The 18274-nt window shown below is 41.8% G+C and overlaps 1 protein-coding gene across 8 annotated transcripts in view; it reads left to right on the top strand.

Moving 5' to 3' along the window:
- LOC139754641 (transmembrane ascorbate-dependent reductase CYB561-like) overlaps positions 1-18274 on the top strand; it is a 316316-nt gene that overhangs the window by 257602 nt on the left and 40440 nt on the right. For 7 of the 8 annotated variants that reach the window (XM_071672153.1, XM_071672155.1, XM_071672150.1 and 4 more), the window contains 2 exons: positions 174-295; positions 1049-1186. In XM_071672153.1, the coding sequence (XP_071528254.1) occupies positions 174-295; positions 1049-1186 (260 nt within the window). The remainder of the gene's footprint in view (positions 1-173; positions 296-1048; positions 1187-18274) is intronic. The other variant, XM_071672157.1, reaches the window with a different exon arrangement.

The raw sequence follows: 18274 nt of genomic DNA, 5'->3' as shown, positions 1-18274 counted from the left end.
ATGCTGTAATAAGTTTCCTTTTAATATTTTACTATTGCTTTGTTTTACTGTGTAGACAATTTTACTTGGATACATCCAAAATTTTATGTAAGGTTCTGTAACTCAGTCTACCTCCCTCTCCTTGTTTGTTGTCTGGATTTTAAAGCTTTTTCAAATATATGAAATTTTTACAGGCGGGACTGGGAAGCTGGAGAAGGTGGTTCTCTGATTGGTCGAGGAGTTCTGGATGAAATGGAGAATGAAGCCCAGCACATTCCTTTCTTCACTAAGCTCTTCACCCTCACGCAGGTTGTAGGTATGTGGCTGTATTTGTACAGGATTGCCTCAAAAGGAATGTATGGAATGGCCTTCATAAACAGGTCATCAGGTTGATATATTGTCCTGTGATTAGGGAACTAGGGCTTCCCTGGGTGTCAGCCCTTCTTTGGGGTTGGGGATTCTGTTTCACCAATTTGATTCCAAATTAACTGCATTCCTGTATGTGTTTGGTATACCCCTGTAGAATGGGAATGAAGCTTTTGATTATAGATACAAAGTGTAGAAAATATTAGGAATTTGGTGTCAAATTTTTTGGAGATGAATATTCATAGATTCCTTAGTCAAAATGTTTTAGATACATTGTTCTGTTTTGATATATCATTTTGGGCATTTGGGCATATGGGCAAGTCTATGGAACATGATATTTCTTGGCGAAATTTAAAGTTTTGGGAATGAACATTGTAAATAAGAGAACATAGCTAATCATAGATCGTTTGCATGGTGGCTATTTATCATGATCATACTTCTTTCAGTAAACTCCTGCTATATTTGTAGAGTATGTTCTGTAGTGTAAATGAAACAAGTGCTTGTAATATTGTTACTTCTTTCATCAGTAAAATGCCATGAATTTCATATCTTCAGGAAGTAAGATGTTCCTGTTGCATTTGCTGTATATATACTTTTGTTGAATAAATTGGCTAATTTGTAATTTTGAACAAAGCTTTTCTATTACAGAATTCCAAATCCTACTAGTGAACATGTTTACTGTATTGCATGGCTCTTCCCTTAGGTATTCTCTCTGTAGTGCTGGTAGGGGTTTGGAATGGATACTATCGCAAAGGGTTTGCTTGGCATAGTGACCCTGTTTTGCAGTTCAACTGGCATCCATTTTTAATGGTACTTGGAATGGTCTTCCTCTATGCTAATGGTGAGCATATCTTTTATTAAAAGCTAGTTGTGTAAAATGAATTTGAAATGCTTGTAAAATTTATTTTGCTAACTTCATTTAAGGGACCGCCTCAGATAGACAATGTGCAAATACTGAAGATAATTTTATCCTTTTGTAGTATTGACAGCATATGTAGCCCTATGATGTTCCTGGAACCCCCTTCCAGGACCAATTTCTGTAAAAGAGTTTTGGTGTATTGTAAGACATTTCTAAAGGCTTCTGTACCCAAAGGTTCTGCTGCTTCCAGTTGTAGGGGAATGTAAACTCCTTTGGAGTAAAGTTCTTTGAAGAGACTGTACTCCCATTGATACAGCATCATGAAAGGTTACTTTTCACTTATGATGCAGCTTACTCTTTTGCATGCAGAGCCTGGTAGCACCTACCCATGTCTTGTTAACATTTATTTATTCATAATTACCCCAGAACCAATTTCTAAGAAAAGCCAGGTGTTACTCAGGATCTCTTTCCTGAGGTTCCTGTAGTCCAAGGCTACACTACTTCCTGTAGCAGGGAAACGCTAATTTGTTTTGAGGGAAGTTCTTTGATGAGTCTGTACCTCCAACGATACAGTTTTGTCAAAGGAGACTTTTCACTCAGAGTGTAACCTTGAACTGGTTGAGTTAGGTAACACCTGTTAACATAAATGCTGTGCCAAGGAGCCTAAAACTATTTTGTCTATTGTAAAAGCCAGTAGGAATTCAATAAAGGTACAAAAGCTGAAAATAAGAGTAAATGAGAACGTGATAGGTAAAGTATCGATGAACTTCACAGGAAGAAGTGTTGGAAAGTGAACATTGAGAACAAGTGGACAGTTATAGGTCATAGTGAGGATAGTGGACGAGGAAGTGGTATCATGTAAAGAAAATGTGAAAATAAGATGGTGTGAGTATTGTGTAGTGTTTAGTGAATGTGTCAGATTGGAGGGATGGTGGAATGTCATGGCATGACGGATGGTAGAAAGGAAAGAGGAAGCGAGGCTTTGTGCAAAATGAAAGGTAGATGAAATTTTTGCTAAGGTAAGTGGAGTAATAGTTTTATTTAGTGGCTAGTAAGGTGCCTGATGACAAGTGGAATGGGTGTATAGTGCCCAGGATAAAGGCAAGGAGACAGAATTGTAGTATCTGACGGTGAGTAACAGTAAGATTGCAGAAGTGGAGGATGTGTAGATGAGATTGCTTTGAAGAATGTATGTGGGAAGCACTTGGAAGAAGGGAGACTTGTCTGTGGTATCTGGAGAAAACATATGAAGGTGATATCAGAGATGTCTGTGTGAAGGTTATTATGGATACTTGGAGCAAATGAGAAGTTGCTAAAGCAGTGGGGATTGCTAAGCACTTAGTACTTTTTGAAACTAGGCACAGTCTTGCATGAAAATATTTTGTTAATGCTTGGAGAAAAATTAACAAAATTTTAGGGCTAGAAACTACAGCATTAGGAAGACATTATGATATGATTGGTATTTCTGAAGTTTGTATAATGCCAAAGACAATGATTTCCTTGCTAAATTTACAGATTCAGGGTACACTTTGATTAACAGTGATAGGGGAAATAAAGCAGGTGGTGGTGTTTTACTCTTTGTTAAAGCTCATCTTAATATTGTAATGAAAAATATTGTATCCATTAAATCTGATCAATTTCATTTTGATAGAAATTGGAAATAAGCTCCAAAAGAAAATGACAGTACGAGTAGTTTAGAGCCCCCTACACAGATCCCAGGGGTACACAAAAGATTTTATGATCACTTAACAGTAATTTACATTGAACACAATTCATAGTAGGAGACTTTATCCCACCAGTGTATTAGTAGGGGAAAATCCTTCCTCATTAGCTTTGGGGATGGACATATTACAATATCTGCAAAAACATCTTGTTCACCTCCTCCATACATTCTCAAAGGTGATGTATTGCTTACATTTTATTACTTTGTTATCTCTCCTTTGGCCTTGATTACTATCTGCAGGCATGTGGGCATGGAGTTGGCAAGGTTCCTGTTTGTACTCAAAGTCCATTTGATCAGAATGAGGTGAGGTAGTGCTGGAAACAGCCCCCTGATCATATGATCTGAGTGCCCAGTGTGCCTAGAAATTTCATGTATGCCCAGATTTTCTTGCTTTTAGGTAAGACTTTAGTCTTTCTCTACCTTAGAAAGGTAAGAGTCAACCATCTTGAAGCACAGATGAAAGAAATAGAGCACCTAGAAACGAAATTCTCAAAATGAAGTGACAGCCAGGAAGAATAAAGGAAGAGCATTCTTCCCTAATGATAGCTTGAGGCACACTGAGGTGGGTTGCTGGTGCTCACGCTGTAAGAAACACTAGTCTCAGCAACTAGATGTACAATGATTTCACCTTGAGACCATTATATGCTTACCCACAGGAAACCTAAGCCATGTATCACTTTTGAAAATATTTGAGGGCAGACATTGTGTTTTTACAGACATCATAGATTTAGTTCTGACTACAAAGAAGAATTTTGATATTAGTGTCGAAGTTGGAGAAAGTTTTGTACATGTGATCATTGACAAATAACTAAATAACGTTGAGGTGACTCTCAACATTGCATGTAATGTTGATCAATATGACAATCATCGAAAACTACAGTATTTTAGATTTGTAAGTTTTGATTATGTTTTTATCGCTCTTAACAAACAAATATGGGATGATATGCTCAATGGGAAATTGTCTGGGAGGGTATTGATTGAGAGGGTGATGGCATGTACAGAGCATCAGATTGGGGAAGAGAAATGTGGTTTCAGAAGTGGTAGAGGATGTGTGGATTAGGTGTTTACTTTAAAGAATGTATGTGAGAAATACTTAGAAAAGCAAATGAATTTGTATGTAGCATTTATGGATCTGGAGAAGGCAGATGATAGAGTTGATAGAGATGCTTTGTGGAAGGTATTAAGAATATATGGTGTGGGAGTCAAGTTGTTAGAAGCAGTGAAATGTTTTTATTGAGGATGTAAGGCATGTGGATGAGTGGGAAAAGAAGAAAGTGATTGGTTCTCAGTGAATGTTAGTTTGCGGCAGGGGTGTGTGATGTCTCCATGGCTGTTTAATTTGTTTATGAATGGGGTGATTTAATATGTTTATGGATGGCAGGTGAATGCAAGAGTTTTGGAGAGAGGGGCAAGTATGCAGTCTGTTGTGGATGAGAGAGCTTGGGAAGTGAGTCAGTTGTTGTTCGCTGATGATACAGCGCTGGTGGCTGATTCATGTGAAAAACTGCAGAAGCTGGTGACTGAGTTTGGTAAAGTGTGTGAAAGAAGAAAGCTGAGAGTAAATGCGAATAAGAGCAAGGTTATTAGTTACAGTAGGATTGAGGGACAAGTCAATTGGGAGGTAAGTTTGAATAGAGAAAAACTGGAGGAAGTGAAGTGTTTTAGATATCTGGGAGTGGATTTAGCAGTGGATGGAACCATGGAAGCAGAAGTGAGTCACAGGGTGGGGGAGGGAGCGAAAGGTCTGGAAGCGTTGAAAAATGGGTGGAAGGTGAGAACATTATCTCGGAAAGCAAACAAAAATGGGTATGCTTGAAGGAATAGTGATTCCAACAATGTTTTATAGTTGCAAGGCGTAGGCTATAGATAGAGTTGTGTGAAGGAGGGTGGATGTGTTGGAAATGAGATGTTTGAGGACAATATGTGTTGTGAGGTGGTTTGATGGAGTAAGTAATGAAAGGGTAGGAGAGATGTATGGTAATAAAAAGAGTGTGGTTGAGAGAGCAGAAGAGGGTGTTTTGAAATGGTTTGGCCACATGGAGAGAAAGGGTGAGGAAAGATTGACCAAGAGGATATATGTGTCAGAGGTGGAGGGAACAAGGAGAAGTGGGAGACCAAATTGGAGGTGGAAAGATGGAGTGAAAAAGATTTTGAGCAATCGGGGCCTGAACATGCAGGAGGGTGAAAGGTGTGCAAGGAATAGAGTGATAGATTAGGGAGAGAAGGCAAGATGATTTATTCAAGGATTGAGAAAACATCATGAATAATAATATGGAAGGACTGACAAGACAGTTTTCTTTTAAGTTCCTTTGGATATTTGTTTAAGAATAAGGCTCATTGTCTACAATAAAGAATTTTTTTTCCTTTTTAGACCACCTCACTTGGACCCATGATCTGTATATCTATGTAATACACACTCTTTCTCTATACGAGTAGGAAAAGAGGAAAGTGATTGGTTCTCAGTGAATGTCGGTCCACGGCAGGGGTGTGTGACGTCTCCATGGTTATTTAATTTGTTTATGGATGGGGTTGTTAGGGAGGTGAATGCAAGAGTTTTGGAAAAAGGGGCAAGTATGCAGTCTGTTGTGGATGAGAGGGTTTAGGAAGTGAGTTAGTTGTTATTCGCTGATGATACAGTGCTGGTGGCTGATTTGGGTGAGGAACTGCAGAAGCTGGTGACCGAGTTTGGTAAAGTGTGTGAAAGAAGAAAGCTGAGAGTAAATGTGAATAAGAGCAAGGTTATTAGGTACAGTAGGGTTGAGGGACAAGTCAATTGGGAGGTAAGTTTGAATGGAGAAAAACTGGAGGAAGTGAAGTGTTTTAGATATCTAGAACCATGGAAGCAGAAGTGAGTCACAGGATGGGGAGGGGGTAAAAGTTCTGGGAGCATTGAAAAATATGTGGAAGGCAAGAACATTATCTCGGAAAGCAAAAATGGGTATGTTTGAAGGAATAGTGGTTTCGACAATGTTATATGGTTGCGAGGCATAGGCTATAGAAAGGGTTGTGCGGAAGAGGGTGGATCTCTTAGAAATGAGATGTTTGAGGACAATATGTGGTGTGAGGTGGTTTGATTGAGTAAGTAATGAAAGGACAAGATGTGTGGTAATAAAAAGAGTTTGGTCAAGAGAACAGAAAAGGGTGTATTGAAATGGTTTGCATCATATGGAAAGAATGAGTGAGGAAAGATTGACAAAGTGGATATATGTGTCAGAGGTGGAGGGAAAGAGGAGAAGTGGGAGACCAAATTAGAGATGGAAGGATGGAGTGAAAATTATTTTGAGCGATTGGGGCCTGAATATGCAGGAGGGTGAAAGGTGTGCAAGGAATAGAGTGAATTGGAACGATGTGGTATACCAAGGTGGACAAGCTATCTCTAGATTGAAGCAGTGCATGTGAGGCGTCTGGGGTAAACCATGGAAAGTTTTGTAGGACCTGGATGTGGAAAGGGAGCTGTGATTTCGATGCATTATACATGACAACTAGAAACTGAGTGTGAACGAATGTGGTCTTTGTTGTCTTTTCGTAGTGTTACCTCGCATGCGTTTGGGGGGAGGGGGTTGTTAGTTCATGTGTGGGGGGGTGGCAACGTGAATGAATAAAGGCAGCAAGTATGAATTATGTACATGTGTATATATTTATATATTTGTTTATTTTTTTTATTTTTTTTATTATACTTTGTCGCTGTCTCCCGCGTTTGCGAGGTAGCGCAAGGAAACAGACGAAAGAAATGGCCCAACCCACCCCCCCCATACACATGTATATACATACGTCCACACACGCAAATATACATACCTACACAGCTTTCCATGGTTTACCCCAGACGCTTCACATGCCTTGATTCAGTCCACTGACAGCACGTCAACCCCGGTATACCACATCGCTCCAATTCACTCTATTCCTTGCCCTCCTTTCACCCTCCTGCATGTTCAGGCCCCGATCACACAAAATCTTTTTCACTCCATCTTTCCACCTCCAATTTGGTCTCCCTCTTCTCCTCGTTCCCTCCACCTCCGACACATATATCCTCTTGGTCAATCTTTCCTCACTCATTCTCTCCATGTGCCCAAACCACTTCAAAACACCCTCTTCTGCTCTCTCAACCACGCTCTTTTTATTTCCACACATCTCTCTTACCCTTACGTTACTAACTCGATCAAACCACCTCACACCACACATTGTCCTCAAACATCTCATTTCCAGCACATCCATCCTCCTGCGCACAACTCTATCCATAGCCCACGCCTCGCAACCATACAACATTGTTGGAACCACTATTCCTTCAAACATACCCATTTTTGCTTTCCGAGATAATGTTCTCGACTTCCACACATTCTTCAAGGCCCCCAGAATTTTCACCCCCTCCCCCACCCTATGATCCACTTCCGCTTTCATGGTTCCATCCACTGCCAGATCCACTCCCAGATATCTAAAACACTTCACTTCCTCCAGTTTTTCTCCATTCAAACTCACCTCCCAATTGACTTGACCCTCAACCCTACTGTACCTAATAACCTTGCTCTTATTCACATTTACTCTTAACTTTCTTCTTCCACACACTTTACCAAACTCAGTCACCAGCTTCTGCAGTTTCTCACATGAATCAGCCACCAGCGCTTTATCATCAGCGAACAACAACTGACTCACTTCCCAAGCTCTCTCATCCCCAACAGACTTCATACTTGCCCCTCTTTCCAAAACTCTTGCATTTACCTCCCTAACAACCCCATTCATAAACAAATTAAACAACCATGGAGACATCACACACCCCTGCCGCAAACCTACACTCACTGAGAACCAATCACTTTCCTCTCTTCCTACACGTACACATGCCTTACATCCTCGATAAAAACTTTTCACTGCTTCTAACAACTTTCCTCCCACACCATATATTCTTAATACCTTCCACAGAGCATCTCTATCAACCCTATCATATGCCTTCTCCAGATCCATAAATGCTACATACAAATCCATTTGCTTTTCTAAGTATTTCTCACATACATTCTTCAAAGCAAACACCTGATCCACACATCCTCTACCACTTCTGAAACCACACTGCTCTTCCCCAATCTGATGCTCTGTACATGCCTTCACCCTCTCAATCAATACCCTCCCATATAATTTACCAGGAATACTCAACAAACTTATACCTCTGTAATTTGAGCACTCACTCTTATCCCCTTTGCCTTTGTACAATGGCACTATGCACGCATTCCGCCAATCCTCAGGCACCTCACCATGAGTCATACATACATTAAATAACCTTACCAACCAGTCAACAATACAGTCACCCCCTTTTTTAATAAATTCCACTGCAATACCATCCAAACCTGCTGCCTTGCCAGCTTTCATCTTCCACAAAGCTTTCACTACCTCTTCTCTGTTTACCAAATCATTTTCCCTAACCCTCTCACTTTCCACACCACCTCGACCAAAACATCCTATATCTGCCACTCTATCATCAAACACATTCAACAAACCTTCAAAATACGTATATATATTTATTTTTATTTATATTTTTTATATTATACTTTGTCGCTGTCTCCCGCGTTTGCGAGGTAGCGCAAGGAAACAGACGAAAGAAATGGCCCAACCCCCCCCCATACACATGTATATACATACGTCCACACACGCAAATATACATACCTACACAGCTTTCCATGGTTTACCCCAGACGCTTCACATGCCTTGATTCAATCCACTGACAGCACGTCAACCCTGGTATACCACATCGCTCCAATTCACTCTATTCCTTGCCCTCCTTTCACCCTCCTGCATGTTCAGGCCCCGATCACAAAAAATCTTTTTCACTCCATCTTTCCACCTCCAATTTGGTCTCCCACTTCTCCTCGTTCCCTCCACCTCTGACACATATATCCTCTTGGTCAATCTTTCCTCACTCATCCTCTCCATGTGCCCAAACCACTTCAAAACACCCTCTTCTGCTCTCTCAACCACGCTCTTTTTATTTCCACACATCTCTCTTACCCTTACGTTACTCACTCAATCAAACCACCTCACACCACACATTGTCCTCAAACATCTCATTTCCAGCACATCCATCCTCCTGCGCACAACTCTATCCATAGCCCACGCCTCGCATCCATACAACATTGTTGGAACCACTATTCCTTCAAACATACCTATTTTTGCTTTCCGAGATAATGTTCTCGACTTCCACACATTCTTCAAGGCCCCCAGAATTTTCACCCCCTCCCCCACCCTATGATCCACTTCCGCTTCCATGGTTCCATCCGCTGCCAGATCCACTCCCAGATATCTAAAACATTTCACTTCCTCCAGTTTTTCTCCATTCAAACTCACCTCCCAATTGACTTGACCCTCAACCCTACTGTACCTAATAACCTTGCTCTTATTCACATTCACATATATATATATATATATATATATATATATATATATATATATATATATATATATATATATATATATATTTTTTTTTTTTTTTTTTGTCGCTGTCTCCCGCGTTTGCGAGGTAGCGCAAGGAAACACACGAAAGAAATGGCCCAACCCACCCCCATACACATGTATATACATACGTCCACACACGCAAATATACATACCTACACAGCTTTCCATGGTTTACCCCAGACGCTTCACATGCCCTGATTCAATCCACTGACAGCACGTCAACCCCGGTATACCACATCGCTCCAATTCACTCTATTCCTTGCCCTCCTTTCACCCTCCTGCATGTTCCGGCCCCGATCACACAAAATCTTTTTCACTCCATCTTTCCACCTCCAATTTGGTCTCCCTCTTCTCCTCGTTCCCTCCACCTCCGACACATATATCCTCTTGGTCAATCTTTCCTCACTCATTCTCTCCATGTGCCCAAACCATTTCAAAACACCCTCTTCTGCTCTCTCAACCATGCTCTTTTTATTTCCACACATCTCTCTTACCCTTACGTTACTTACTCGATCAAACCACCTCACACCACACATTGTCCTCAAACATCTCATTTCCAGCACATCCATCCTCCTGCGCACCACTCTATCCATAGCCCACGCCTCGCAACCATACAACATTGTTGGAACCACTATTCCTTCAAACATACCCATTTTTGCTTTCCGAGATAATGTTCTCGACTTCCACACATTCTTCAAGGCTCCCAGAATTTTCGCCCCCCTCCCCCATCCTATGATCCACTTCTGCTTCCATGGTTCCATCCGCTGCCAGATCCACTCCCAGATATCTAAAACACTTTACTTCCTCCAGTTTTTCTCCATTCAAACTCACCTCCCAATTGACTTGACCCTCAACCCTACTGTACCTAATAACCTTGCTCTTATTCACATTTACTCTTAACTTTCTTCTTCCACACACTTTACCAAACTCAGTCACCAGCTTCTGCAGTTTCTCACATGAATCAGCCACCAGCGCTGTATCATCAGCGAACAACAACTGACTCACTTCCCAAGCTCTCTCATCCCCAACAGACTTCATACTTGCCACTCTTTCCAAAACTCTTGCATTCACCTCCCTAACAACCCCATCCATAAACAAATTAAACAACCATGGAGACATCACACACCCCTGCCGCAAACCTACATTCACTGAGAACCAATCACTTTCCTCTCTTCCTACAAGTACACATGCCTTACATCCTTGATAAACACTTTTCACTGCTTCTAACAGCTTTCCTCCCACACCATATATTCTTAATACCTTCCACAGAGCATCTCTATCAACTCTATCATATGCCTTCTCCAGATCCATAAATGCTACATACAAATCCATTTGCTTTTCTAAGTATTTCTCACATACATTCTTCAAAGCAAACACCTGATCCACACATCCTCTACCACTTCTGAAACCACACTGCTCTTCCCCAATCTGATGCTCTGTACATGCCTTCACCCTCTCAATCATTACCCTCCCATATAATTTACCAGGAATACTCAACAAACTTATACCTCTGTAATTTGAGCACTCACTCTTATCCCCTTTGCCTTTGTACAATGGCACTATGCACGCATTCTGCCAATCCTCAGGCACCTCACCATGAGTCATACATACATTAAATAACCTTACCAACCAGTCAACAATACAGTCACCCCCTTTTTTAATAAATTCCACTGCAATACCATCCAAACCTGCTGCCTTGCCGGCTTTCATCTTCCGCAAAGCTTTTACTACCTCTTCTCTGTTTACCAAATCATTTTCCCTATCCCTCTCACTTTGCACACCACCTCGACCAAAACTCCCTATATCTGCCACTCTATCATCAAACACATTCAACAAACCTTCAAAATACTCACTCCATCTCCTTCTCACATCACCACTACTTGTTATAGTGATGGGTGATTTGAATGCAAAGGTGAGTAATGTGGCAGTTGAGGGAATAATTGGTATACATGGGGTGTTCAGTGTTGTAAATGGAAATGGTGAAGAGCTTGTAGATTTATGTGCTGAAAAAGGACTGATGATTGGGAATACCTGGTTTAAAAAGCGAGATATACATAAGTATACTTATGTAAGTAGGAGAGATGGCCAGAGAGCGTTATTGGATTACGTGTTAATTGACAGGTGCGTGAAAGAGAGACTTTTGGATGTTAATGTGCTGAGAGGTGCAACTGGAGGGATGTCTGATCATTATCTTGTGGAGGCTAAGGTGAAGATTTGTATGGGTTTTCAGGAAAGAAGAGTGAATGTTGGGGTGAAGAGGGTGGTGAGAGTAAGTGAGCTTGGGAAGGAGACTTGTGTGAGGAAGTACCAGGAGAGACTGAGTACAGAATGGAAAAAGGTGAGAACAATGGAAGTAAGGGGAGTGGGGGAGGAATGGGATGTATTTAGGGAATCAGTGATGGATTGCACAAAAGATGCTTGTGGCATGAGAAGAGTGGGAGATGGGTTGATTAGAAAGGGTAGTGAGTGGTGGGATGAAGAAGTAAGAGTATTAGTGAAAGAGAAGAGAGAGGCATTTGGACGATTTTTGCAGGGAAAAAATGCAATTGAGTGGGAGATGTATAAAAGAAAGAGACAGGAGGTCAAGAGAAAGGTGCAAGAGGTGAAAAAAAGGGCAAATGAGAGTTGGGGTGAGAGAGTATCATTAAATTTTATGGAGAATAAAAAGATGTTCTGGAAGGAGGTAAATAAAGTGCGTAAGACAAGGGAGCAAATGGGAACTTCAGTGAAGGGTGCAAATGGGGAGGTGATAACAAGTATATATATATATATATATATATATATATATATATATATATATATATATATATATATGGTGAGGGAGGCAAGTTGTTAGAAGCAGTGAAAAGTTTTTATCGAGGATGTATGGCATGTGTACGTGTAGGAAGAGAGGAAAGTGATTGGTTCTCAGTGAATGTAGGTTTGTGGCAGGGGTGTGTGATGTCTCCATGGTTGTTTGATTTGTTTATGGATGGGGTTGTTAGGTAAATGCAAGAGTTTTGGAAAGAGGGGCAAGTATGAAGTCTGTTGTGGATGAGAGAGCTTGAGAAGTGAGTCAGTTGTTGTTTGCTGATGATACAGCGCTGGTGGCTGATTCATGTGAGAAACTGCAGAAGCTGGTGACTGGGTTTGGTAAAGTGTGTGAAAGAAGAAAGTTAAGAGTAAATGTGAATAAGAGCAAGGTTATTAGGTACAGTAGGGTTGAGGGTCAAGTCAATTGGGAGGTAAGTTTGAATGGAGAAAAACTGGAGGAAGTAAAGTGTTTTAGATATCTGGGAGTGGATCTGGCAGCGGATGGAACCATGGAAGTGGAAGTGGATCATAGGGTGGGGGAGGGGGCGAAAATCCTGGGAGCCTTGAAGAATGTGTGGAAGTCGAGAACCTTATCTCGGAAAGCAAAAATGGGTATGTTTGAAGGAATAGTGGATCCAACAATGTTGTATGGTTGCGAGGCGTGGGCTATGGATAGAGTTGTGCGCAGGAGGATGGATGTGCTGGAAATGAGATGTTTGAGGACAATGTGTGGTGTGAGGTGGTTTGATCGAGTAAGTAACGTAAGGGTAAGAGAGATGTGTGGAAATAAAAAGAGCGTGGTTGAGAGAGCAGAAGAGGGTGTTTTGAAATGGTTTGGGCACATGGAGAGAATGAGTGAGGAAAGATTGACCAAGAGGATATATGTGTCAGAGGTGGAGGGAACGAGGAAAAGTGGGAGACCAAATTGGAGGTGGAAAGATGGAGTGAAAAAGATTTTTTGTGATCGGGGCCTGAACATGCAGGAGGGTGAAAGGAGGGCAAGGAATAGAGTGAATTGGAGCGATGTGGTATACCAGGGTTGACGTGCTGTCAGTGGATTGAATCAAGGCATGTGAAGCGTCTGGGGTAAACCATGGAAAGCTGTGTAGGTATGTATATTTGCGTGTGTGGATGTATGTATATACATTTGTATGGGGGGGGTTGGGCCATTTCTTTCGTCTGTTTCCTTGCGCTACCTCGCAAACGCGGGAGACAGCGACAAAGTATAATGAAAAAAAAAAAAAAAAATATATATATATATATATATATATATATATATATATATATATATATATATATATATATATATATATATATACACCTTTCACCCTCCTGCATGTTCAGGCCCCGATCACTCAAAATCTTTTTCACTCCATCTTTCCACCTCCAATTTGGTCTCCCACTTCTCATTCCCTCCACCTCTGACACATATATCCTCTTGGTCAATCTTTCCTCACTCATTCTTTCCATGTGCCCAAACCATTCAAAACACCCTCTTCTGCTCTCTCAACCACGCTCTTTTTATTTCTACACATCTCTCTTACCCTTATGTTACTTACTCAATCAAACCACCTCACACCACACGTTGTCCTCAAACATCTCATTTCCAGCACATCCATCCTCCTGCGCACAACTCTATCCATAGCCCACGCCTCGCAACCATACAACATTGTTGGAACCACTATTCCTTCAAACATACCCATTTTTGCTTTCCGAGATAATGTTCTCGACTTCCACACATTCTTCAAGGCTCCCAGGATTTTCACCCCCTCCCCCACCCAATGATTCACTTCGGCTTCCATGTTTCCATCCACTGCCAGATCCACTCCCAGATATCTAAAACACTTTACTTCCTCCAGTTTTTCTCCATTCAAACTTACCTCCCAATTGACTTGACCCTCAACCCTACTGTACCTAATTACCTTGCTCTTATTCACATTTACTCTTAACTTTCTTCTTTCACACACTTTACCAAACTCAGTCACCAGCTTCTGCAGTTTCTCACATGAATCAGCCACCAGCGCTGTATCATCAGCGAACAATAACTGACTCACTTCCCAAGCTCTCTCATCCGCAACATACTGCATACTTGCCCCTCTTTCCAAAACTCTTGCATTTACCTCCCTAACAACCCCATCCATAAACAAATTAAACAACCATGGAAACATCACACACCCCTGCCGCAAACCTACATTCACTGAGAACCAATCACTTTCTTCTCTTCCTACACGTACACATGCCTTACATCCTCGATAAAAACTTTTCACTGCTTCTAACAACTTGCCTCTCACACCATATATTCTTAGTACCTTCCACAGAGCATCTCTATCAACTCTATCATATGCCTTCTCCAGATCCATAAATGCTACATACAAATCCATTTGCTTTTCTAAGTATTTCTCACATACATCCTTCAAAGCAAACACCTGATCCACACATCCTCTACCACTTATGAAACCACACTGCTCTTCCCCAATCTGATGCTCTGTACATGCCTTCACCCTCTCAATCAATACCCTCCCATATAATTTCCCAGGAATATTCAACAAACTTATACCTCTGTCATTTGAGCACTCACTCTTATCCCCTTTGCCTTTGTACAATGGCACTATGCAAGCATTCTGCCAATCCTCAGGCACCTCACCATGAATCATACATACAGGAAATAACCTTACCAACCAGTCAACAATACAGTCACCCCCTTTTTTGATAAATTCCACTGCAATACCATCCAAACCCGCTGCCTTGCCGGCTTTCCATGGTTGTTTAATTTGTTTATGGATGGGGTTGTTAGGGAGGTAAATGCAAGAGTTTTGGAAAGAGGGGCAAGTATGCAGTATGTTGCGGATGAGAGAGCTTGGGAAGTGAGTCAGTTATTGTTCGCTGATGATACAGCGCTGGTGGCTGATTCATGTGAGAAACTGCAGAAGCTGGTGACTGAGTTTGGTAAAGTGTGTGAAAGAAGAAAGTTAAGAGTAAATGTGAATAAGAGCAAGGTTATTAGGTACAGTAGGGTTGCGGGTCACGTCAATTTGGAGGTAAGTTTGAATGGAGAAAAACTGGAGGAAGTAAAGTGTTTAGATATCTGGGAGTGGATCTGGCAGCGGATGGAAACATGGAAGCGGAAGTGAATCATAGGGTGGGGGAGAGGGTGAAAATCCTGGGAGCCTTGAAGAATGTTTGGAAGTCGAGAACATTATCTCGGAAAGCAAAAATGGGTATGTTTGAAGGAATAGTGGTTCCAACAATGTTGTATGGTTGCGAGGCGTGGGCTATGGATAGAGTTGTGTGCAGGAGGGTGGATGTGCTGGAAATGAGATGTTTGAGGACAATATGTGGTGTGAGGTGGTTTGATTGAGTAAGTAATGTAAGGGTAAGAGAGATGTGTGGAAATAAAAAGAGCGTGGTTGAGAGAGCAGAAGAGGGTGTTTTGAATGGTTTGGGCACATGGAGAGAATGAGTGAGGAAAGATTGACCAAGAGGATATATGTGTCGGAGGTGGAGGGAATGAGGAGAAGTGGGAGACCAAATTGGAGGTGGAAAGATGGAGTGAAAAAGATTTTGAGTGATCGGGGCCTGAACATGCAGGAGGGTGAAAGGTGGGCAAGGAATAGAGTGAATTGGATCGATGTGGTATACAGGGGTCGACGTGCTGTCAGTGGATTGAACCAGGGCATGTGAAGCATCTGGGGTAAACCATGGAAAGTTACCTCGCAAACGCGGAAGACAGCGACAAAGCAAAAAAAAAAAAAATATATATATATATATATATATATATATATATATATATATATATATATTAATTTATATTTGTTATTGTGATATACTTTGTCGCTGTCTCCTGCATTAGTGAGGTAGTGCAAGGAAACAGATGAAAGAATGGCCCAACCCATCCATATACACATGTATATACATACACGTCCACACATAGCACATATACATACCTATACATCTCAACGTATACATATATATACACACACACAGACATATGCATTTATACACATGTACATAATTCATACATTCTGCCCTTATCATTCCTGTCGCCGCCCTGCCACACATGAAATGATAACCCCTTCCCCCTGCATGTGCGCAAGTTAGCGCTAGGATAAGACAACAAAGGCCACATTCGTTCACACTCAGTCTCTAGCTGTCATGTATAATGCACCGAAACCACAGCTCCCTTTCCATATCCAGGCCCCACAAAAGTTTCCATGGTTTACCCAAGGCGCTTCACATGCCCTGTTTCAATCCATTAACAGCACGTCCACCCCGGTATGCCACATCATTCCAATTCACTCTTTTCCTTGCACGCCTTTCACCCTCCTGCATGTTCAGGCCCCTATCACTCAAAATCTTTTTCACTACATCTTTCCACCTCCAATTTGTCTCTCCCACTTCTTTTCATTCCCTCCACCTCTGACACATATATTCTCTTTGTCAGTCTTTCTTCACTCATTCTCTCCATGCAACCAAACCATTTCAAAACACCCTATTCTGCTCTCTCAACCACACTCTTTTTATTACCACACATCTCTCACCCTTTCATTACTTACTCGATCAGACCACCTCACACCATATATTGTCCTCAAACATCTCATCTCCAGCACATCCACTCTCCTCTGCACAACTCTATCTACAGCCCATGCTTCACAACCATATAACATTGTTGGAACCACTATTCCTTCAAACACACCCATTTTTGCTTTCCAAGATAGCGTTCTCGACTTCCACACAATTTTCAAAGCTTCCAGAACTTTTACTCCCTCCCCCACCCTATGATTCACTTCCGCTTCCATGGTTCCATCTGCTGCCAGATCCACTCCCAGATATCTAAAACACTTCACTGCCTCCAGTTTCTCTCCATTTGAACTTACCTCCCAATTGACTTGTCCCTTAACCCTACTGTACCTAATAACCTTGCTCTTATTCACATTTACTCTCACTTTTCTTCTTTCACACACTTTACCAAACTCAGTCACCAGCTTCTGCAGTTTCTCACCCGAATCAGCCACCAGCGCTGTATCATCAGCGAACAACAACTGACTCACTTCCCAAGCTCTCTCATCCCCAACAGACTGCATACTTGCCCCTCTTTCCAAAACTCTTGCATTCACCTTCATAACAACCCCATCCATTTTTTTTTTCTATTATAATTTTGCTTTCTCGCTGTCTCCCGCGTTAGCGAGGTAGTGCAAGGAAACAGATGAAAGAATGGCCCAACCCGCCCACATACACATGTATATACATACACGTCCACACACGCAAATATACATACCTACATCTCAATGTACACATATATATACACACACAAACATATACATATATACACATGTACATAATTCATACTGTCTGCCTTTATTTGTTCCCATCGCCACCTCGCCACACATGGAATAAAAACCCCCTCCCCCCTCATGTGTGTGAGGTAGTGCTAGGAAAGACATCAAAGGCCCCATTCGTTCACACTCAGTCTCTATCTGTCATGTAATAATGCATCGAAACCACAGCTCCCTTTCCACATCCAGGCCCCACACACTTTCCATGGTTTACCCCAGACGCTTCACATGCCCTGGTTCAATCCATTGACAGCACGTCGACCCCGGTATACCACATCATTCCAATTCACTCTATTCCTTGCACGCCTTTCACCCTCCTGCATGTTCAGGCCCCGATCACTCAAAATCTTTTTCACTCCATCTTTCCACCTCCAATTTGGTCTCCCACTTCTCCTCATTCCCTCCACCTCTGACACATATATCCTCTTGGTCAATCATTCCCCACTCATTCTCTCCATGTGACCAAACCATTTCAAAACACCCTCTTCTGCTCTCTCAACCACGCTCTTTTTATTTCCACACATCTCTCTCACCCTTACATTACTTACTCGATCAAACCACCTCACACCACACATTGTCCTCAAACATCTCATTTCCAGCACATCCACCCTCCTGCACACAACTCTAACCATAGCCCATGCCTCGCAACCATACAACATTGTTGGAACCACTATTCCTTCAAACATACCCATTTTTGCTTTCCGAGATAATGTTCTCGACTTCCAAACATTCTTCAAGGCTCCCAGAATTTTCGCCCCCTCCCCCACCCTATGATTCACTTCCGCTTCC

Source organism: Panulirus ornatus, chromosome 17, assembly GCF_036320965.1.
Source record: "Panulirus ornatus isolate Po-2019 chromosome 17, ASM3632096v1, whole genome shotgun sequence".
Classification (NCBI taxonomy): domain Eukaryota; kingdom Metazoa; phylum Arthropoda; class Malacostraca; order Decapoda; family Palinuridae; genus Panulirus; species Panulirus ornatus.
This window is presented reverse-complemented; position numbering and strand designations above follow the sequence as displayed.